Source organism: Athene cunicularia, assembly GCF_003259725.1.
Source record: "Athene cunicularia isolate RWA chromosome 12 unlocalized genomic scaffold, athCun1 chr12_part1, whole genome shotgun sequence".
Taxonomy (NCBI): domain Eukaryota; kingdom Metazoa; phylum Chordata; class Aves; order Strigiformes; family Strigidae; genus Athene; species Athene cunicularia.
Genome location: NW_020799116.1, coordinates 23,672,432 through 23,696,696, shown reverse-complemented (window position 1 = coordinate 23,696,696; position 24,265 = coordinate 23,672,432). Strand labels below are relative to the sequence as shown.

The 24,265-nt window shown below is 41.5% G+C and overlaps 1 protein-coding gene across 1 annotated transcript; it reads right to left on the bottom strand.

Annotated features, from left to right (window-relative positions):
- Window positions 1–9,449: 9,449 nt before the first annotated feature.
- Window positions 9,450–23,843, bottom strand: NINJ1 (ninjurin 1). The gene is given in 5 exon segments (XM_026857800.1): window positions 9,450–12,174; window positions 15,199–15,360; window positions 20,122–20,356; window positions 23,708–23,794; window positions 23,796–23,843. Coding segments are annotated over 4 exon segments (525 nt in total). The 3' UTR covers window positions 9,450–12,174; window positions 15,199–15,205.
- Window positions 23,844–24,265: the final 422 nt, after the last annotated feature.

Genomic DNA, 24,265 nt, shown 5'->3' with positions numbered 1-24,265 from the left:
CAGTCACATCTTGTTTTAAAGCAGAAGCAGAGGCCTTATTGCTGCCAGGCAGATTCTTTCTCTTTAGATTATCCACCGTGTTACCCTTTGAATAACAGGTGGCAAGTTGTGAGCTGTTACTAAAATCTACAGACATTGCCAGTGCCTTATTTAATCTGAAGGTGAGAATCTGCTTTACTGACTGGTTCAAGGATGCCTTGGAGTGCCAGGAGCCCTCTTCAGTTGATAAAACTGCCCCAGGAGCATGCTGGCTGTGTGGGAGGATGTAGTCCTCCCACTTCCTTAAACCAAGGGGTTTTCTTGAGCCTTGATAACCGCAGGGAATAGGGAAGCTTACTAAAGGCTATGGCTATATTTCTTTCCCTTCTGAGGTTGCTTGAGATGATGATGCCTCTCAGGGGAAGAAAAATTAAATCCAGGATGAGCTATCCCCAGGGTTAGGACTAGGAGGAGAGAAGAAAGATGAGTCTTAGTTCATCCCAGTGTTGTTAGTTAAAGGACCTGACAGCAAAGAATAGAAAATAATCTGTTCTTTTATAAGTGCTAGTTTTTAATTTAAAAAGTAAACATGATGCAGCTATAAAATTGGCATGTGCATAATTTGGGAGACATTCTTTTTTTTTTTTTTTTAAAGATTTTTCCTTCCAGAGCAAATACTGAGGTTTAATACACTTCTCTGCAGCACATGCAGACAGCAGCTTGAAGTGGTAATTCTGGCTTCAGTTCCCAGAGGAAGCCTGTATGTACCTCTATGGGAGTCAGGTCCTTCTAGGCAAGCACTGTTACTGGGAAATAAATTGTGTAGGGTGGTCTTGGATGAGCCTATCTAGGTGCAGAATTCCAGCTTCCCTGTCAAGTCAAGAATAGCTCAGCATTTGCTGCTGAAACTGAACTGGTATTTAGGAACGTGCTTTACTTTATGTGCAGGGAAGTTGTCCTAACTGTGAAATTCAGCAGGTGGTTACATGTGCGGAGGAGAGAGGCCATTCTTGTGAATGCAGACAGTAAATGTACAGGAGCTAATAAAAAGCAGCCATATTTTCAACATACCCTCTCCTGCCTTGTGCAACTCTCACTGAAAAAGTAAAACGTTTGCTTTTCCCTACAGCATAAGCAGCACCGTGGGCTGAGGAGCCAAATGGCTGTTGCATGGGTGATGCTCTCCTGGAGCTGGATGGGGCTCTTGGGAAAGAGATGAGCAAGGAGAGGCTCTGGTCTCTGGAGGGTGGGAGGGCGCAGATTATCGAGAAGTTGGCTGCCCTGACAGTTTAGTCTGTGCTCTGCAGCAAGTGCCTTGCACATGGACTTGCAGCTCCCACCAGGGACCGTCCCCCTGCTGCTCCCAGACTTGTGCATAAATCCCCAGGGGAAGGAAAGGGAGGTGAGCGTCACACTCTTCAGCCTGCAGGGCTCCTGATACCTAGCCAAAAATCATCTTCCGTCCATGTGTTTTTTCTTATGAATGGGCTTTTTGACTTAAAGCTGAACTGCCTCTGACGGTCTTGGTAATGCTGGGGCTGTTTACGTTTGAGGACAGGAGTTAGCTGGTGTGATAACCAGCAGCACATCACGCAGGTGACTGCCCCGAGCCATGTAAGCACTTGAGGCAGAGTGCAGGGCTGCCTGCCTTCTTGCAGAGAGCCCTGGGAAGCAAAGGGACAGATCATACAATGAATTTGCACTATTCCATTTAAAGACAGACTGCTATTTAAAGTACTTCAGTGAAGTATGATGTGCCTGCAAGCCAGAGCGCAAATAAAGTGATGATTCATTCTGGGACATACTGGGCTACTTCATAGCTGCTGGCTGTAGTTTTTAAATCTGCCAAGGCAAAGTTACTCTTTTTGTTTCTCTCACTTGTAATTTTTTGTTTCTCATACTGTAATAAATTGAAAACATATTTCGTCAAAATTCGCAGTTGTGGATGCTTTTCACTGCTGTTCTGTATACACAGATGTTACTCCGGAGAGATGCTGTGCTGTAGCACTGTAACCAGTGTTGCTGTTACACTAAGAAATGCAGTTTGATGTACTTCACAGGTCCTGTGTTTTGTAATAATTTCTTCTAACATACATCTTCATGGATCCTGTAGAAATTAATGGAATTTGTTTTTTAATGGGGTGAAGCTGGCAATTAAATTGAAATAAAATCTGTACTGAGAAAAAAAATGCTGCTCTTTTTCTTGTAGTTAATGCTTTGTGCTTCCTTCGAGAGGTGCCCCTCAACATGTTGGTCTCCTGTGGCTGCTGTCTGCTGACTGACTCCCTCCTTGTCTCCCTGCTCTGATGGTTAAATTTTTGTTTTGGGTATTTGTGACAAGACTTTTAATGTTTTCATCTACTGATAATGTTTTCATTTGGTTAAGCCTTGACTTTGGCAGTGCAATGAATCATTGCCCATCAAGACACACGTGGTGGCCTGCCCTCTTCTTGGTAGAAAGTGACTCTGACACAAGATTGATTTTAAGAGCTACTTTGACGACCCAAAATGGGCCTTCAGGTAAGAAAAACATGCAGACAAGTCTGCTACTGGCCTTTGGGGTAAACTTTGAAGAGGGATCTGATGGCCCAGGTGCTACTATGGGCAGTGTTAAGGATCCTACCAAAGCAACGTGTTGCTGCAGCAGAAGCAGCTTCAGGGGGAGCCACTGGCCTGCAGCCTGGATTGCATCACCTTCTGCAACAATTTCCTTGGGGGCCAAGAGGAACCCCAGAGACTTGGAACCTTCCCATAGCATGTGAAATGCTGCTAAACAGTAGCTGGGTTGTCAGTGTCAATGGAGTATGATTTCTTGTTGAGGTAACTCTTGATCAGCAAGAGAGATCCTCGTCATCCTTTGCCCTCCCTTGGAGCGTCTCTGCCTGATGAGTTGGAATGAATCTCTCCCCCTTTCCTACAGGCTGGTGTGTGGCTCTTCAGGGGAAGAGGGACAGGAGCAGCTTTATTAGTGGGAGGCTGTGCTTGCATCTGTGCTCAGCAGGCACATGGTGCCCTGACCCTCTGCCACTGCAGTAGAGGTCTTGGGCTTGGAGAAGGGACTGGTGCAGAGCTTTTCTCCATGGATATCACCAAGGGTTTGATGTGAGTGAAAAAACAGCTTGATTAAACTATAAAACTGTAGGATTTGGGGGAGGTGGTAATTTTCATTGTAGCTTCAAGTCGTCCACTTCATAGGGACGTTATAAATGCAAAATGCAAAGAAGGGCTGGAGATGAGAAAGGTATGCAGCAGCATCGCTCTGTTTAATTCAGTGTAGCTGCTTTGGCATAAAGGAGCATTTCAGGTAAATCCTGACCTGCCCTTTCTATTTTGGAGCACAGGCTACTATACACTGCAGTCTCAAGGAAAAGCTTTCTGCCATGTTGCTGTTGATAAATCTTTAATAACATTGTGCCTAGTGAAGCAAAAACCCTTCAGACTCAGTCTGTGCTTCATGAACTGGTAACAGGGGAAATCAGATGCCAGCAGCCAGAGCGCCACAGCACCTGAAGCTAACTGGCAAGATGTGTCCTCACAGTGTGACTTATATTAAGTTCCTCTTTTCAGTGGCAAAATATTTCACCACACTCAGTGGGGGTGGGGTGGGGGGTGTTTCCCTCTTCTTTTAAGCCCCGGTTTTAGCTACCCTGGGGGGTTCCACAGCGCCCAAGCCCCACAGCCCCTGTCTGGAGGAGGCTCCGTGCCATCCGGTGGCTGCCTCATGCAGCACCAGCTCCAGCTATGCCTGGTCCTTACGGCTGCCTCCCTGCTGAATGCCAGAGCACCGCCTTAACAGAAAGGGAGAGATCTAAGGGGTTTTTTCCTTTGTCTGCTCTGAGATAATTAATTTTAAAATCTCCTAGCAGAGTTTGAAAATAGGATGCCCGTGCCTGTTAAATATTCCAGATCCGTAATGGTTCTGCATAGCTGGGTTATGCTTCTAAGCTCTCTGTGGAGGAAGAAAACTACCCACTGGGACTGAGATTTCCAGACCTACCTGGGGCTGAGAAGCACACTGGAAATCTTTGGAAGAGGTGTGCCACCCTGCTCCCATGGCTGCCTGGGAAGAGGTCAGCCATCTGCCCCTCTCCCACCCCTCCCATGTCCTGGGTTGACCATTCCACTTGCCTGGGTGTTTCACTTTTAGTAAAGATTTATTAAGAAGGTTCCCAAGAGCAAAGAGGATTCTGGGTATTTTCATGGAGGGAGAAGAGGCAAAAACCCCTGCACTCTCTGTCCTACCAATTCCAGCTTGGGGCTTGTCCTGGCTTGGAAGGACCACATGTTTTTTAAAATTCACAGTTCTCAACACCAACGGGTTGCTCCTGAGCAGAGCTGGTGCTTCCTGCCCCTTTCTGCTGCCAGACAAGCCCACAGGAGGGCAGGGGGATGCCCAGCCCTGCTACAGCGGTTACAGGCCCTGAGCTGGCGCTCGGGGTGCTGCTGCCGGGGAAACAAGGGGTGACACCAGGGAGACAGGGGCTGTGCTGCAAGAGCTGGGAGTCACTGGCAAAAGCTCTGCTCTCACATTTTTTCCTACACACCAAGAAGGAAAATCCAGAATTCATCACTACTTTCAAATGCAAAACCGAAGCCATTATGCACAGACTCATTATGGTCAGAGGCTGTGCTGGATGCTTCTAGATGTGTTACAGACTCCAAATGGACACCTTCAGATGCTTTTGGTAGCCTTTGCTCGCTGCCTTACAGAAGCTGGCTTTGTTCTGGGGGATTAAGGGTCCTGAAGAGGGGATGTTCTTGTCCCATCGCTGTGAGCAGGGACTGGACTGGCTTCTGAGTATCTCACCTCAGTCTTTATGAGGCAAGTACAGGAGCTTGTTCTCCCATCCTTACCTCATGTACCACTCCATGCCTGCTTTGCTTTAGCTTTATGCCATTTTATAGTTAGGCAGCAAGTTGCAGTTAGAGTGGCTGGAAGTGAGAGGAGGCCTATCCTTCACTCTGAGGTCCCATGTGTACTTCTTAGAGCTGGCTTGAGTCTCCCTGATTTATCACTCCTGCTTTTTGCAGCTCTGGAAGAACTCCATCCTGCCAGGAGGATAGTTTATGGCAGGTAGGGACCAAATTCAAAGTCCAGATTTAACAGGTAGAATGATAGCAGAAAAATGTTGTTATTGTTGTTGTTGTTGTTTGTTGTTGTTGTTATTGTTGTTGTTGTTATTATTATTATTATTATTATTATTACTACTATTATTACTACTAGTAGTAGTAGTATTTAGATAGCATTTTTCTATGAGAGCTGCAAAGGTGTCTTTCAGGGTATTCCCAGGGAGGGAGCACTGTGGAGCACAGGTGAAACTTGTCTTAACTAGCACAGAGTCATTAAGAAAACAAGTAGGGCAGAAATTCCTCATTCAGAACTGGATGAAATTCAGCCCTGGATGAGTCTAGGCTGGTCCTGAGTCTGGAAACACGAACAAGAAGACTCATTATTCCATCACACCCTGTCTCTGTAAGTGAAGGGGACATGCAAATTAAACCAAATATTAACAGTGACATCAGATTTAACGATGCTGGCATCTCTATTTGGTCTCTTGGTCTCTTCCAGATCTTATGATGAGACCTACCAGCATGTCTATGGGATGTGGGGCTTTCAAACCTGGTTTTTTTATCAGCATGAAGAAAAAAGAGTTTTTACAGAATGTGAAGGAGAATACTGACCAGCACAGCCTTGCTCTCACACAGCCCCATTTAGTGCACTTCATACAGTCTGATTTTGTTAAGACACATTTCCAGAGTTTGAATCTCCATGGGCCATGGAGAGGCCCAGGGCTAAATACAGTCATTTCTTTCCTGAATGATTCTTTCCCTGGCATGCCTGATGAATCATATTTTCTGACACAGAAAAAAATAAATCCTGTTTCAGGGCAAATAGCTGTCTCCCTCCATAGCTTCCACAAGTCCAACACAAATGCGAAACATAAGGCCTTTCCAACACTTTAAATTATTTTCATCCTTGATGCCAGAAAACTGGGGTAATGTTGGGTGGTGATGAAACCAATTTATTCTCAAGTATTTTTGGCACCAGTGAAAATGGTTGACAATGTTTCAGGAGTCCTGGTTTGGCTTTTCATACCATGGCACCAGATTTACCATTCACCTCCCAGCTAATTAAAACCTGTACCCTAAAAAGGGGATTGGAGCTGCCTCTGAGCTGGAATGTTGGAAAAAGGAGGAGGAAGAGTGGAAAGCATTGTGAATGAAGCTGGAATAAAAAGTAACTGGAGTTTTTGCTGTCTCCATTTCTGACAAAGCTCAACTTGCCTGATGAGCAGGCATTGGAAAGTGTCTGTTCCCAGCTGGGGAGCTGTGGCACTCTCCTTGGGAAGGCAGCCAAGTTATTAAACAGTTCTCATTATGAAATAACCCAAGGGGGGAGAAAATTAACCATGAAAACAGATCTTCAATTAACTGCGGAAAAGGAGGAAAAGTGAGTTCAAAATAATCCACTGCATCCAATAGCAGGGAGGGTAATTTTTTGTCACCAACCTGTTAGGAGGTTGGATAATAATTGGTGAGATATTGTTCTTGAAAAGAATGTATTCTGTGTCTTCCACTATTTATCACAACATATCCTGCAATAACATGTAGGTAATGCTTCCAGTGTCACAGCCAAGAGCCATTAGAACAGTGGGGCTGAGGCTGAGTGCATGCATTTAATACAGAGTTAAGAATTCTATCCATGTGAAAATGTGAAATTCCATCCCTTGCAGAAGCAGCAGCCTTTAAACACCACATTTTTTTAGACTAAATGATAGTGGGGATAAGGGTAAAACTGGGTACAGCTGACATCACCCTGCAGTATTTGAACTTTGCTCTAAGAGCCTGCTGTGGCCATGGAGTTACCTTCCTCAAATGCTTTATCTCAGGTATTTCTTGTTCTAATAGTCTCTTGTCTTAGCTTTTGACTCTAGTTCAGCCTTACTGATCACCTGTGAACATTAAAGAGCTGCAGCAAGACCCCTGCGTGCTACCTGGGTGAATGGGGTCCTCCCTTTAAGGAGCTGAGATTGGCTCCTCTCCTTATGCATTTCAGCTGTAAAGCAGCGACCTCTTCTTTTTTCCAGGGGAGAAAGACAGCCTGCTCCTCAGACATGTAGCTTTCCAAGATAAAGGCAGTGGGAATTTGGGACACAGCAAACTCTCTTTTGCATGCTACCCAGTGGGTAGTTAGCCTGAGCTTAGCAGCAGTCCTGAGACACAGTTTGCCTACTTTTCAGGACTTTTGACCCTCGTGCTTTGTGCTGTTGTATGTGAAAGCTTTCAAAAGCAAAACAAAGTGTTGAAAGGTTGTTTCACAAAGGAAAACATCATCTCATTTCCCTGTCACTGTGGGAGGTTTCTTCCAAGATAGGTACTGTCATCTGGGGTAGTTCCCTGGGGCAAAATCTGCATCTGAACACACTGGTGTGGTGGTCTTTGCAATGCATGAGCTTCATTTAAGGTCATTAAATTTGGGTATATTTAAGTGATGATAACCATGTTTATTTCTATGAGAAAAAAAGTAGTTTACAGAGAGCTACCATCTAGTGATATCTGGGGTACCATTTGTTTCCGGACTTCTTCTAAGGGAAACGTGGTATCTATACTCTTCTGCAGTATCCTTTCTTGGATATTGGCTTAATAGTGATAATACCACATGTGTTGTCTTAAGAACTAAACGGGAGTGCTTCTGCTCTGTTAGATCATTTCCCTACAGACAGCATAGCAAAACTACTGGGAGTATTCAGAAGCTCTTGGTTTATTATTTTTTAATTTCCTAATGGAAGCGTAGGGTTTGTGGGGATGGCCATGCAAAGATGGGAGGCTCCACCTCTCACATTTGTATATTATGCTTATGTATATAAACTGCGAATCAGTTATTTAGAAGCAAAACATGACCATTTAGCAGCAATGTGGCTTTTTCTTGTATGCAAACAGATAAGGAGGAGAGCCTGCTTCATTCCAGGCTCAGTGCTTCTATGTGCTCTACACTGCCTCTAACCTTATGGGAGATTTGATGATTTATTTTCAAGGGGTGTTGTGTTTAAATGTGCAGGGTATCAAAAATAGGGGTTACACGTCTGAAAATATATTATCAGTTACATATTCTAAGTGTTCCCACTGCCCTGTAGTAAGTAAACACACCTTCAGTAGCTCCTGTTCTCCTGTGATTTGACAAAATTATATTGCAGAACAAGGTCCAGCTTTTGACAATTTTTTTTAAATGCACTCTAAAACAGTGCATAAATTGGTACCACTCATAGCATTTCCTGAGCCTGATAAATCTTATAATGGCAACACCTTTGGTAAGCTAGGAAATAAGCAGAACTTAGTGTTTGGATTCTGTTACTCATTTCTGTTAACTATTTTGGAAATATTTGAATTATCAAAATTATCATGTTTCTTTCAGCTGTTAACAACAAAAGAGTATCCAGGCTTTTAGGCTAACATGTAGTCATAAGTCTGTGCCCTGGACCAAGGGAATGAGCGCAGGGCACCGGTACCTCTGGTATAGGACAGTGCCCCCAGCTAACTAGTGCCTACAGCAAAGCGGGGTTGGTAGGCTCAGTGCTACTGCGGGAAGACATGTCAGAAAACAAGATAAAGCATTTGTTAGAATAAATTAAAAGAAGCGACCAAAACCTTTCTTGTTCAGTCCATTTTATGTAATACTCAGCTGCAGAATAAGCTTCAGCAATGACCTGATTTAGAAGACAAATACATCCAAGTCAGTTCCAGTAAATATAGTTGTTGTCACCTGCTTCAGTCAATACAGCTACACTGAAAATTCCAACCCGGGCAGTCCTAGATGCTGAAGGGACTAATGAGAACGACCAGAGCAGCACATGTAGTTCTTCTTACTCTGTTTGGCAGCTTATGAAACAGAAGTAAACGGATGACCTGGCCTGAACTGTCTGCCACGACAGCCTGTAAAAATTCATCTCGCTTCATTATTGATGACCTCTTTTTAAGTGAAATGTTTGCCTACAACCAAGAACTCTGCAGAAGCACAGCAAACCAAAGAATGATTTAAACCAGTGCATTTGTTTGCCATCCCTAGGAGGTATTCACTAGGATTTTAAATAAGTATCTGACTTGAAAGAATAACAGTCATGTGATTAAATTATTTATACTTGAAACCAACTTGTAGATGCTTTTGTCTGCTAAAAAATACATGATCTCTGAAGGCTTGAGACTTAAAACACAGATTTCATGTTTGAGGATGTTTTGCTAATCTTACTTAATCAACATGGTAATAAACCAGCATCCTATTTATTTAAAAAAGAGACATCCAGTTGCAAGTTGAATACTACCGATGCCTGGTAGTCTTGTAGTCAGCGGAATGCCTTTCAGATCAGGTTTTTGTGTGTTTAGAACCAAGAGACCAGGGTCTCTGAATTTGCAAGTATCTCCGTTGTGATGCTCCAGTCACACTTCCAGAGCTCAGGAGGCAGAGGGATTCATGGGGTTTTGTTCTGAGTCTGGCTCTGGCAGACTTAAAGTGAGAAGAAACCCACCCCTTCAATGCAGATCTCCACATCCAGCCCTTGGCACCCAACAACGTGTTTAAGCTTGAAGTATTCCTTCTTTCCCTCCTGCATGTCTCAAAACCTGTGTCTTGCAAAGTCCATTGGAATCTGTAGTTGACAAGTCATTGCCTGGTGAGTGTTCCCCACCCTGGCTTTGGATCCAGCTAGTTCCACAAGCTGCTGGGGGATGGGATATACAAGCTTTGGTAGTTTCTGTTGGACAACAGCTTAGCAGTAAAGATGCTATAAGAACAGCTATCACCTTTTTCAGAAGAAACCTACTGTAACAGCTTGTTTGCTTGAGTAACCTGAAAAACTATGGTCCAATAATGAGGGGAATAAAATGGGAAAAGACTTGGTATGTCTGCACTGCAACCCACTCTGACTGCTTTCAAGGGTTTCAGTGCAAGACAAACATGATTATGCTCATAAAAAAAAAGGACCATAAGTAACACAGGAATGGAAAACTACATTCAAAGTTGGGACAAATCACCACTAGGTATAAATACGGTAAACGTCAGCAGAGCCTGGACATCTGTTTGCATCTGCCTTTGGGGGTAGTAAGGCCAAGTCAAAAAATGAGAGTATCACCTATGTGGCAGAAACACATTTCTTCATATTTTTGTGTCCTGCTTAAAAAGTAGAAAGATGCAAATCTGGCCATGAAAAATACCTAGTAATCATACCTAAGTTAAAAGTAACTAACTTCTGGATGGGTAATGTTTTTAGGATAACACAAAGCAATTACTTCAGACATCTAGCTTTGGTACAAAGTTTCCTGTACAGAAGAGAAGTACCTGCCTCCAGAGAACATCTCCAGACTGAAACAGATGGGCAAATACTCCAGTGAGTAAAAAGTTGAAAGGTAACAAAGGTGGTACAGTCCAGAATCTCATCAAAATTACTGCCTGATGTTGAGCCACAGATAAATTTCACACTTGGAAGGGCTCTGCCTACAGTCACCTATTTTCTCCAAAATAAATGCATTTTTAATGTTTTCAGCACTGCTATTTGGCCAGTCAGTTCACTATACTACAGTACCATAACTGCAATAGCACAAGTCTGTAGGAATAGTCCTTCAACAATTCACTGGTTTGTGAAAAATAAATAAGGAAAATTATCCTGAATACCTTATTCAGAACTTATTCTGAGCTATGTTTAAATTAGTACAACACGCACAATTAAATCTTTGCTTGCTAGTTACTAGTTAAATACATGTTATGCTGGCAAAGAAGCAACAAAAGATGAATTTAAAAATAAAAATAATGTCTATTCTATTACTAATCACACAAGTTTCTGATTTGTTTTCTGTTAGTAATTCTTACAGAACATGTAAATGAAGATATGGTACATCAATGAGCCTTGAGACACAACTAAAGAGAAAAGTGATCAATAAAAATTGTAAATGAGATGAGACATACGGAAGTCAAACTTCTATTAATATGTGCAAGGGAGCATTTAAAAATTAACAGTAAGGAAATATATTAGTACAAATCTGCAACTACAAATAAGCACAATCTAGAAAACCAAGATTTTTCTGATTGCAGACACTTTGGAAATAAAATGACTGAAATGTTTCTGTTTTAGAAATTTTTATGACCTACACCATTACTAGCAATAGTGTATTTAGAAAAAGCGTCAGTCCCTGAGTTGGCAGGTAAGAACCTAGAAGATATTTATATCTATATATATATATTTAAAAATAAAAATTAAAAAATCAGTTATGCTTTCAGCCATAAACTCATAAGAGTAACACAAATGCAGCAGTCAATCTTGAGAAGAGGGAAAAGTAAGTTACAAAGGGATAAACTTCTTTAAATTTGCTACTTGAATTGCTGACAGGCACTCAGTACCTGTTTAGCAGACAAAGTTCACCCTGTATCCTCTAGTTTTCTAGTCAGGCCTAGAAAAGGTAGCTCTTCTAACAGGGTTTCCAGAAACATACATAATACACAGAATACAGACTACAGCAGTTAATATTAAGAAACTATTAGCAATTAGGTTATTTGTGTGTCTATGCACAAAGGAGAGGAAATTGTAAATGTGGTCCAGAGATGACGAAACAGATGAGTACCTGTGAGCAAGAATGGGCAAAAGATAGCCTGCTGTTTCTGTTTGTCTCATCTTTGCTTTAGCTAGAGTGGAAAAAAAAAGAAAACAAGGCACAGCTCTCTCTGCACACTGCAGAGGAAGACCACTGCTGAGCTATGGAGCACACAGATTTGGTACCAAGCAAGTGAAATGAAGGATGATGTCACCGTGCCAGAACTGAAGGCCTGCTATTTCTTACCACGGCAGGAATGATAAATTGCCACACAAGCAAAAGGCACAGAAAGAGGGAAGTCCTGTGAAGTGCCACCAGTTGATAGTACTTTGATGAGCTTATGCCACTTTCCTGAAAAAGTTAGTTTCTACAGCAATTGAAATTACAATATTCCAGAAAAACAATGTCCTTTGGTCATAATCAACCTTTTCTGAGATGCCAAACACTTTAAATATTAACACATGGGAAAAATTTAGATACACAAATGTGCTGGTTCTTGGAAACTTGAGAAAGCTGCTCGGTATGTCCAGCTTCTTCAGATTATTTTTTTCTTCCCTACTGTGTCCAAGTGTAGCTGGCTCAAGTGCAAATGGCATCTAGAATGAATACTTCAGGTCTCTGAAATTAAAAAAAAAAAAGATATTGAGATGTTAGTGGTACAGGAATTACAGTAAATGACAAAATTGCCTTAAAGGGCGGCGAATTAAGTTTTCATTGAAAAAGTATGTATAATAGTAAAAGTGAAGCCAGAAAATGGTGGCCACTCACTTTTCTCAGGAGACTGTGGCAGCAGACTGAAAAAAAATTTGGTTTTCAAGTTACATTCAGATGACTGGATGCTTTTAGCAAGGACAACATGTACAAGTGAGCAAACAAGAGATGTAATGTTCCAAAGCAATGAAGAACTTCCACATTTAATAAGTCTGGAGCAAAAAGACACAGGTCCCAGACACTGAATTTGATCATTTTATTAAGAAACTGCATGTGGGAGCAGCATGAAGGCAGGATCACAAAGCTGCTGGTTTTGTACAGATGTAAACTTGCTTTAAACATCCTTTGATGTTGCCTCTACCTGAGGTGACATAAACCAGCTACTGTTTCTCCTTTATTGAGGCAGTGCAAGTTTATTAAATCATTTCAGCAGTAGATACCAATCATGTCTAGGTATGTGAACTCTGGCTGTGCATAGCTCTGTGTGCTGTATGATATAGGGCTGTATGAGCTATTGCCATCCACTAGAACTGTGTTTCATGCTCTCATGACAATCTCAGAGAAGCTACATATGAACTGGTTTCTCATTTAGGACCTAGCTTTCTAACTAGGGATTCCACAATCCTAGTCACAATTAAGCCACAAACCCTTTGGGTTGACAGTTTATGGAGAGCAGAAGGAATAGTAGAGGAGAAACTCCAACATAAATGCTGTGAAGAGCCCCCTTCTTGCCAGATGGTGCCAGCTAAGCAGTAAGACACTGCACAAAACCACTGATGTTTCCATAAGACTTAGCCACACATTTGTGTGAAGGAAGGAGAAAGTAGACAAAGTCCGTGGATGGGCGGGAGAAATGTGCAGGGGGATGCACTTCATGACTTTAATGAGCACAGGAACATTCAGAAGCCAGCCTGGCATGTTAGTGCTGCCCGGAGCTGAATTGGATGGTAACACACAGCACACATGTCCGGCAAACTCTGTAGCAGCTGCAGGGTTCTTCAAAGCACTTCAGCACTGGGTTCCGCTGCAGAGAGATACAGCAGCCATGTTTTGGGAAACATGGCAGAAGCAGCATCTCCTAAAAGCAAGCAAGAGATTGAAAAGGGAGCAGAGCTGGCACTGGTACTGAGGAGACTCAATAAGGCACCTCATTAGAGAATGAAGCACATAGAGAAATAGCAGATGAGATGTGGGTGACCTCACCCATCCAGTACCCTGGCAAGGCAAGGTGTGTCTCACCCACCCTCCGGATATTAGCTGACATCCATATACCATTGTATTAAGGCACTAACTGCCCTGGGATTGGATTGTCAACCCATCTCCCTCTCAGCATACGTCAGTGTGATGAGCAAAAGCTGCTTCTTCTCTCTTCCCTCTTCAGTTTTTCTTTCTCTGAACCAAAAAGAGGCACATCTGGGATCCTGATAGGCCACCTTGTCCATTATTTGAATTTCTTGATGCCTATATCAGATTCTTGTATCTGCCTCTGTTCCTGGCTATTGTGCATGTTTTCTTCTGTGAAGGCAGCTAAAATTCCAGTAAGCCTTCCTTCAGTTCTCTTGGCTTTGCCAGTGCAGTTTTGTGGTTAGTGTTTCAGTATTAAAAATACGTACTGCTGAGAAGGACATTGTACCTCTAATTCTGATAATAGCTCAGATAATCTATGTGCTCCTTGCTGATAAAATTAAATGTTTATTAGTTTATTTGTAGAGACTATGGTCAGAAAACACAATAAAACTATCTTGTTTCACTGCCAGAATTTCACAGGTTTTGGTTAAAGCAGACAATTCTGCCCATAAATTAATTTCATTCTTCATCTTCCTAGTAATTCGTTGTGCTGATTTTCCCCACATGCTGTTAAGAGTCCTGATAAATTTTGGTCTGGTCTCCATTCTTGTTACAGATTTCTGTTGCGCCATTCATCTTTAGAGTAGAGGTTTAAAGGCCCTTTTTATGGAGAAAGTGTTTCATATAGAAGTTAATTCAAACTGATCATGTTACATTTATGGGCTGCCTGTGTAGTAGCCAGTATACTGCAGCTTGCCAGGAAAGTCAGCAGGCCTTCTGCGCATGATTTGAGATTTGGAAGATAAAGAGCCAGAGCAGTGTTGGCACACACAGACTTTGTACTGCTATTTTTAAGGCAGATGCTGGACTACAGTGCTTCTTGGGCTACAAGCCTACAATTTAGGTTTATCTCCTCCCAAATTGTTCATCATAGTTACGATGCTACAAAGATACCCATTTTGATTCCCACAATTCCTATATTTATCCTTCTGTATAAGTAAATAACAAACTTTAAAATGCAGGTAGAGCAAACAGTATTGTTCTAAATGACTGCATGTGTCAAGTAAAGTGATAGTGCACAGCTTTTCGGGCTGAGTCTCCAACAAAGCAAAAGCCCTGCAGCTTGGGAGGATAGAATAGACACACTATCTGCACAGGAACTGAAGGGCTCTGGTGATGTGTAGCATTACATGTTGGACTTAATAGCTCTAGTTACTTGGATAAAGATTAAGTCTTCAGTGTTGACAACAGACTGGATGTAGTATACTGCAAAACTTTCTTGAAGAAAGAGGCATTTGGAGGAAGCAAAACATTACTATCTCTCAGCTTAGTCAGCAATGAGGACAAGGAGTGGCTAAGACAGAAGGACAACCTTTACACTTCCCATGAATGATACATGCAAGGGCCCCCTGACAAAGTGAGATGATGCCATCAGCTTTTGAACTCTACATTTACAAACACACTGCAATAACTTATCAGTTTCTAGTAGCATTTGTTTTTGCAGTAGTCTGAAGTAAACTCCCTTCTCTGCAAAGGCTAGAACTGTATAGATAACCTTGTGGCTTTTTTAAAGCTATGCCTTAGTTTGCACTGCATTTATGTATGCTGTGCCCTACTGCCTTACAGTGCAGAGACCACACTCACCTTGTGCTTAGTGTCCTGATGCTGACTCGGCAACTGGCTTCTGCACTCCAAAGGCAGTGATAAAAATATTCACAACTACTATAATGAATACTAGTCCAGTTGCAAGGTTGTTGAGGAAATCCAGCTTTCCATGTTTTGCAGGGTTGTTAAGGTCATATTTTACTTCAAAAGGAAAGGAAAAAAAAAGTTTTGATTACATGTATATTTCAAAATCCAGAATAAAAGTCTTCACTGGTCATGTAGTTCAAGAATTTCTCTCACACTGAGGTATTTGCATCAGTCATACTTAAAAGGGAAGTAAGATACTGCAGTGTCAGTAAAACTGCTAAGGAGAAGATCTTGAACCACAAGGAGCCTATTAGCTTCCAGTAATTAACACCTAATCTCTGTGGATGCACATGGGATACACAAACATTACTAGAAATCTTCTGGGTTCTTGATCTTTTGAAATCTAATTTTGTTGCAGACTTTAAGCATTTAAAAATTATTTCAGTCTTGAATGCATGAAGCTTGAAGCCCCGACAGGATGGAAAGCAGTTAAATCTACTACAGTTACAATGCTACAGGTTCTTCGCAGACAGCCCAACCACTGCTTACCACCACTGAATTTTTTTTTGTGCTGGTGCCCTTCCCCACTTGTACTCCCTGCTTTTGCAGCGATTCTGTTTTTAGAAAGTAAGGGCATTGTATCTGTTAAACAGAGGAAGACTGCAAAGCAGTGTAGCTGCAGTTCTTTTTACAGAGAGCAACAGCTGTGTAAACACTTTCTTTTGCTTCTTGCAGTTGTTCTTTGGTTGAACTGCTAATGGGAGTGAGGGAGGAACACACCAAAGAGAAAGTATTGATTTGGTTTAAGCTTTGATACCAGACCTTGTGAAAACATACAGATGCATTACACTGGACTGCTGATAGACCTGATGACAGAACAAGGCACATGCCTGTCCAGGATGGTGTGAAGTCTGGGGGCGCCTGCCTAGTGTCATGCAGAAACTCAAGGTTTGCCTCTGTCTCTGTTCTTTTGCAGTAAGGGCTCTGCAACTGAGACCCTCTGCTCCATTTCTTTGATGCTGGTGGAATGAGTGCTGATGACTTCTGGAAAGTGTTAGGAGAATGGTTTTTGTCTGTTAAGACTCCTAGTTCTTAAACGAGTAGATCATCAGAGCTTGTGTGTGCATGTACAGGACAAGTTTTAACAGCAACATAAATAAAACTTTGAGCTCATTTTGACAGGCACATACACAGATGTAGCTTATGACTCCACTGCATGAGATAAACTTTGTTATTTGCTTTTAACATAACTACCCTGTCCACAGTGCAGAACTTAACCACAGAACCAAGACTCGCTTGCTTGAAGTAGTTAGATAGAAGTGGTGGCAAATACACTCATGATGCTGAAGTATTAACAACCAGGTTCACTTGGTTTCTCTAACTAGGAAGTCTAATGCTGTTTTTGTCTCTGAGTTCTGAGTGCCTGTTCAAGTCCTGTTTGCTAAAGCAGTACAGTCAAACATCACAAGCCAGTCAAAGCACTGAAGAACAGCGTGGGGGAACTATCTGAAAAGCTGAAGCTACTGCACACCTGTGTAGGCATGAAATAATATAAAGTCAGCAGTACTTCATCCTGAAAATGAGTTTATCCATGTCTGTAAAGCATCTGGAGCTATGTGGATGCTTGCATCCCAACAATACCTGGAAGGACTCTAGTACTGTCATGTGAACAAAGCAGAACAAATGAAATGGAATAATTAATTCTGAAGTATGGAAGAAAAGTGTTTCAGACAGTCGGTTTAACAAAGAAAAGGCAATAATGGTCTAATGTGGTTTCCGAGTTAAAAGAAACCTTGCTCAAAGGAGAAATGACACTTTCAGAGCTGTCCCTTTCTTCAAATAAGGGTCAGAGAAGACAAGTATTGCTTGTCAGTTTAGGCAGTGTTCTAAATTTTGAAGTTGAATTGCAGTAATCCTATCCTTGTGGTGACAGTACATAAGATGAGGGTGTTTGTGAAAATGTTAAGAACAGTTATTCTTTAAGTATTTTATTATAGTTGGATTAGATTACTATGATTTCATGCCATTTAAACTACTTCAAGAAATTCTTTGCTTTTCTTCTAGAGTTAAAATTACCAAATCACTTTCAAGGACAAGTTTGCTGAACATTTTTCAAAATGTTTTTGTGAAAGGGTCTTTTGAAGGAGGAATTTTAATTTCTAATAGAGGACTGTGAGAACTGGTAGCTCCTGGGATAAAGCTCTCAAGGAAAGAAACTGGAAGTTGCACAGATTTTTTTTTTTTGACTTGTGAGAGTTTGTAAGAAGCAGAATTTTGCGACTAGACAGAAGGGAAAACTGTTCCTGCAGGCCAAAGCTACCAAATACACTTTGGGAAAAGCAAATTCTTGCTATGATGTCCTATATCTACATATCCTGTCTTCAGTATTTTTGTCCTCAGCACAACAGCATCACTCCAACAGCACACCGCCAGAAGCTGAGAGCTTTGTCCCCCTTGGTACACCAAATCTACAGCCACCTCTGACTGTGGCCTGCGGGCTGAACTGATGAATCTCACTGTTTTCTAAGTGGTCTGTGAACTCTACTGCAGCACAGTGTCGGAGCTGGGACTCCCTACTCTCCATGTGACGAAAATAAAAATTACAGAGATGGAAGTCACTCTGGTAATAACTGGCAGAAACAAGCATTAAAAAGTAATGTCTCAGCATATACTAAGAAATTATTGCCCAACAAAAAGCAGGGAACTTGTTTGCAGCCTCAAAGCCCGCTTAACTGAAATAACCAGCAGGGAGATGCCTTCAGTCAAGAAACATAGAAGTGTTTTACTGATTTTTCCATTACTCTCTTCCCACATCCCTCAGTATCATCAGGTTGCTTTTCCCAGTTCCTTTCTGGAATCTCCTCTGAGCCAGGACCCGGATTTTGCTCCTGTACCAACTCTACCAAATGCAGAGACAGCTGTATTCTGCCTCTGTCATAAGAAAATAAAAAGCTGAATCAGCTGCACATCACTATCACAAGCTTTATGTATCCTGGTTTCCTAGGAACTTCCTCCTTGAGCTGAAAGTTGTTCAGTAAACGCCATGTGTGAAGTCTGGCTGTCACCTTCAAGGCTTTTCATTTAGGGTAGACAAGATCTGTCAAATAGTACCCATTAATTTAAAGGGAAAGATTTGAAAAAAGTGATGAGAATAAACATTCATATATCACTAGCAGAAGTGATCCACAGCTGCTTCCTACCAGCGAAGGTGTAATTTACTTCAGGGAATAATGGGGTTCAACTGATGCTGAAACCTACACATTTCCTCTGATTTCCACAGGTATCTTTGATTGACTCCCCAAAGTTATGGTCTAGGGTTTTGGGTGCTGCTAATGAATGTCTCAGGCTTTCAGCATCTTTGCAGAGTGTCACTGGATTCTTTCTGCATTTTGCCTTGCAAAATCAAGGGGGAAAATATCACTGTAGGTTAAGATAGCAAAGAGAAGCACTGAAGACTTGTTTAAGGTCGAATCAGAAAACTTGGATTGCCAGAAGAGTGCTGTGTCTCCACTCTCTGTGGAGCTTTAATTGGGTTTTTTTGGTAATTCATGCTCCCTTAGTGATGTAGAAATGAACCTGGTTCTATAGCTAATTAGATAAATATTGTGCTTGACAGAGTACAGCAGAAGGTGTAAGACATACGTGTGCTATTAATCTCGCAATACTATCTTAAAATACCTAATTTTTACTGATAAGTACTGGTTCTTGTGCCTCATAGCATTGTACCTATCAATACTGAATAGTGGAACCTCTCTTTTTGAGAACAGCAAAGGCACTGCATTGAACTTCTAGGAACGTGAAGGTCCATGATTCAAGATTGAGATGGAAAGTGGAGAGGGGGAAAGGCAGGGAGCAGGGAACTAATTCTACAGCTGTCTCGTTAAATGCATCCAAAGCACACACTAACACAACTCCTATTTGAACTCGTTCTCTTGAAAAATGATTTCTAGCATATGTTAAATGTATTGCATCACATTTCTTTGGTAGAAAGTAGAAAAGGTTTCCCTAGCAACAAGCAGAATTCAAGACAATCTATCTGTAATCCCAGAATGCAACTCAAACTGTTTTTTCACATTGTACATAATTTCAAATTTTTTGATGAAGTCATAGTATGTGGATAAGAGACGAGGTTATGTTCTTACAGTGAAATGTTGCTCCATTTTTCTTTTTAGCTTTAATTTAATTTTAACACAAGTTTTCAAATTAACAAGTACATTTCTACCACACCCCACCTAGACATTTAGGATGCCTTGAATAATTTCCTAAATTTAAAACTAAGAGCTTTTTTTCATTATTGTCAAGCCTTTTCTATCAAACCTTTGATTTGATTGCAGAAACACAAACCAGATGAAGACAATACGCCACACCAAGATGAATATGGACATTTTAACTTTCACTTCTGTTTTGGAGTTCTATGTTTGCAATATATTCTTGTAATATTACTTATGATATGACCGATATGGAACAAACACGTTTCGGTCATAAGATTAAGTAACAGGTCTTGCCAGAAACAGTATTATGAAACTGAGCAGGCTGCATGATCCTATCTGGCCTATTAATGTTTCTTTTACAGTATTTCGTCATTTTCCTTCCTCCTCAGGCTTTCTGGAAAGAAAAATATTCATGCTGTGGGCAAATGAATATGAGGAAGTGGATCAAAAGCAAAGATTCCACATAGAGTTGCCCTTACTCCTTTTGTTGCAATATTTCTACGGTCTTAAGAGATAACTTTAATCAATTCTGAGGTAAAGACTTTCAAATATAACAGCTTTTAAAAAAAGAAAAGAGGAGTCTATATACCATCTCAAATACCATCTTATAGGTTGCATCTTGTAAGGAAAATACATGTCAATGGTTCTTGTTGTTGCTACATACCAAGGAATATCAGGAGCACTCCCACCATAACTTGCAGTGTGAGTGACAGGCTGATAAGAATGATAAGTGGGATGTAGAAGGAAAAAGAAGGTCCTTGCTCCATCACGGCTTTCAGCTGGGATGCGTTGGCCATCAGCAGGGCAATGTCCAACATGCTCTCTGCAGCACTCTTCTTATTCGCATAGTGATTGATATTCATAGGTCCATTTCTTTGAAACCACTGTGACACTCTGCGCTAAAATTGGGAGAGGGGGAAAAAGGTTATTCACACCTCTTTTAATTAGTGGAATGAGCAAGAGATGACTTGGCCCATCAACTGACTTCTGTAATCATACTGCAAGAGTAAGAGTGGTACTGAGACTGTCAGTGCTGCTTTCTCACTGTTACCACTGTCCTCCACCTGATGAGAGAGCAGTATCAGTGTCTGTACTGTACTTTGGCAGACACACTTTTTCCAACCTGTGGGATCAGTTTAAAAAGAAATATGCTTCTACTCTGAGAAAAGGTAAGATTGAAAAAGCTGAAAAGTTTGCACTGAGAAAAGTTGGGAGGGAAATCACAGAATTGTCTAGGTTGGGAAAGACCTTGAAGATCCTCCAGTCCAACCATTAACCTCACACTGACAGTTCCCAACTACACCAGATCCCTCAGCACTATGTCAGCTCTACTCTTAAACCCCTCCAGGGATGGAGACTCCACCACCTCCCTGGGCAGCTCATTCCAACGCCCAACAGCCCCTTCTGCAAAGAAATGCTTCCTAATATCTAGTCTAAACCTTCCCTGGCGCAACTTGAGGCCACTGTAAAAAATCACTATAAAACAATCAAGCAAACAACAAATTGTTGCTTAGGAGTGAACAAATTTACTCCTAAAGGCATACTTAAAAATACAAATATTTATTAAATTCACCCTCTGTCATCACACATTTACATAGCTCCTTAATTACTCATGAGTCATATTTTGAGGATTTATGTGGAAGCTGGCCACGGTGTGAGCTTTGCTTGACCTCTTTCCCTACTGCTTCTCACTCTGCTATGCCACCGTCCAGGTCCATCCATATGCAGTGGACTGTTTTTCTGTTTAAATATCGTAGGATCTGTGGTTGCCAAGCACTGTCCAATTACAAGGGAATTTTTCCTTCCATTTTTGCATCAGCAGTTGGGTGGGTTTTTTTAATTCCTCTGCAAACAAACAGGAAAATAAAGACTAACTGCAGGGCAAAACAAAAGCTAGTTAACCCGGCGGGATGAATAAAAGGAGTTTTTCCTGATGACGATTCATGTGACTCAGCTTGAAATCTGATATCTCGTCTCCCAGGGGTGCCTATTTCTCTATAGATTAGATGCAGCTCAGGGTGACTTGGTTAGGCTTAGCTACTTAACTGAGATGAAGAAAAAGCAGGTAACCCTCTTTTCTGCAGTCTCTGAACAGGTTAGGAACTTCATTCTCACTGCTCTTAATTCTAGAATTTATTATAAAAAATAATACACAAATATACTGAGTAATCTTACTCTAGCTGTCTTCTTTAAACCTGCTTGTTGGAGACCTTCTCACTGCACAAATGTGTTCCCGCTTGTCAGAAAATATGGAGAGGAAAGTCTCTCTTTGAAAGTTTGTTCAAATGCAGAAAACACCTTCTATTTACTCTTTTCAGCAGCACTAATAACTATCAAATTTCCAATCCAAAGCCAGATTTGCCACTGTCCAGACTTAAAAGTCTCCTTTTAAATAAGACAGATATTAATGTAGACAGCAAACACACTGCCAGTTTTTCCAGGGCATTCAAATACCAAACTTGACCTATTTTCACCATAGACTTTTGTAATCAACCACAGGCTAAATATTTTACTGAGAGAAAAATATGATGGGGCAGCAGCAGATTTTTTTTTTTCTTCAAAGAGAAGGCAAACATTTAATTGTAGCTCCGTGCAGACAGCTTCTTTACTGCGACCAAGATCCCGGGAAGAAAATGGCTCTGAGATGAATACTGACTTCAGCCAGGAAGAACTCAAAATTAATTTGGTTTTGTCTATATCCCACAATTTAAAAACACGGTTTGGCTGGGGAATCTGTCCCCCATTTGTCACCTTTTCTCTTGCCAAGGAGAGTCTCCTCTTCCCACCCCCTGCCTCATTAAACCACTATAGCATTTGGGTGCTTCAGAAAAAATACTGTAGTTCCAGTTATATCATCCCCCAGAAACACTAACCCAGGTGTGGATGGTCATTTCCTTATGGAAAGCAGCATGGAATATATGCTGGCAGTATTCATTAGGAAAATCCAGACTAACATTTTTCACTGTTTATTGTACAGCAAAAAGCCAAACGCACACATTTAGCTCTTGGTTACTTAATGCTAGCAGTGTAAGGGGGGATGGGGAACTACGTGTATAATAGCAGAATTCAATTTCTAGGCATGAATTTAAAAGAAACTCTTCTCAGTAGACTGTAGAAGTAATATGATCTATTTTGTCACAAGTTATTAATCGAGGAAGTTTTTTTCCTATGCCTAGTAGCTAATTAACTCCTTCCTGCCAAAAATACTGACTTTGAAGTATCTATTGGGTCTATGAAGCAGCAGTGCGTAACACAGGAAAAACTACACGGGTATCTGTGACACAGGGGACTGCAGTGAAAACATGACAACTAGTTTATTTCTTTTCACTCTTTTTTTTTTTTTTTTTTTTTTTTTTTTTTAATAGCTATACAAAAGAGCACATAGTGCAGGCTACATCTTCCTTTCAGTTACAGCTCTGACTACCTGATGTAAGACAGTTTCTACATAAACAACAGAATACGATGTTTTCCTTTTCCTGGGGAAATATACTACACTTTCAGGACCTTGCTTTTTGGTAATTTTCTGCATGGTAACGTTGCAGGCAGAAGTAGTAGGCTATGGTGCTTGAACTGCCATGGAAGCAACGGTTTTGAGTCACTTCTGAACTCCAGTATATGGAGAAGACTATTCAAAGTAGGGTGCTGCTAAGGCTAACTAAGGCAAACCTTCTTATTTCTGGAATGACAACTCAGCTATCTACTATGTTTAGATTCTGAAAAACGGCATTTTACTCTGTTAAGAGGCTTTCAGCTACCACTCCTGAAAGCAGACCAGTTCGGAATTGGAATTAGGCATATGGAGAACTGAAATGTCAGTTGTACTGTACAGGGCTTTTTCTCAGCCTGTGATCTTCCTTCTGTCAGGAAAAAGGATCTGTAATCATGAAAGCCCCAGAAACAATAACTTCTCATCTCCTGACTGAGAAATGGAACCTCCTGACTCATGCTGGAAAACCATAAACCACACCAAAACAAAAGGCAAATTAGCCTTGCCTTCTGGAAGCAAGTTGAAGGCAACTGCCAAAAGTATTGAAACAAATTCAGTCAGTACTATGGTGGCAATTTTTGAGATCAGACTACGTGTTACACAGCGATATATAGACAGGCAATAAAAGGAGACCGGTTGCCTTAACCTCAGCATAATGAGAGATGTACAACAGAAATTATATGGGAACTTTGTTATGTGGTTTTATGGTTTCATGGAGATTCCAAGCCTGTGGCAACACATGCAGCCCGCAGCACCGCATGACATGCATCGTGCTGTTACCACCTGCAGGGCTCACAGAGGGAAAGTGAAACTGCCAGGGATTTTCTAGGATGCAGGTAAAGTAAGTACGGCTTCTCCTGCAGCTGCCACTGGGCAAGAGAACAGTATGGATTGCACATGATCTGTGTCAGTCTCAAGGTAATCCAAACACCTCATTACACACTTCCAGTATTCAAATTACCTGGTACAGACAAGCTGATACCTTCGGTTGGTGTCGCCAAATGAGTCTGAGGAAAAACAGCATGTGTGTTCACGTGTGTGCATATAGACAGGTGTAGCTGGAACTGCTGTATCTTCCTTTCCCTGTGGGTAACAGCACGCCCTCAGGTCTGCCATCACCTGCAGAGTGTCAACACCTGAGCACAACAACCCGCCGTGCTGGTCTATGCACAGTTATAGAGAGGAGAGGAGTGAAAAGCCTCCCCCTCTTGCCCCATCTGTGACTGGAAGAATCCCCTGTGGAAGAGCTTATTTTCAATCACAGGATGCTGTCCCCACAGACAGTATCACTCCGTGTCTCTGCACAGCAGCAGGGTCTGTT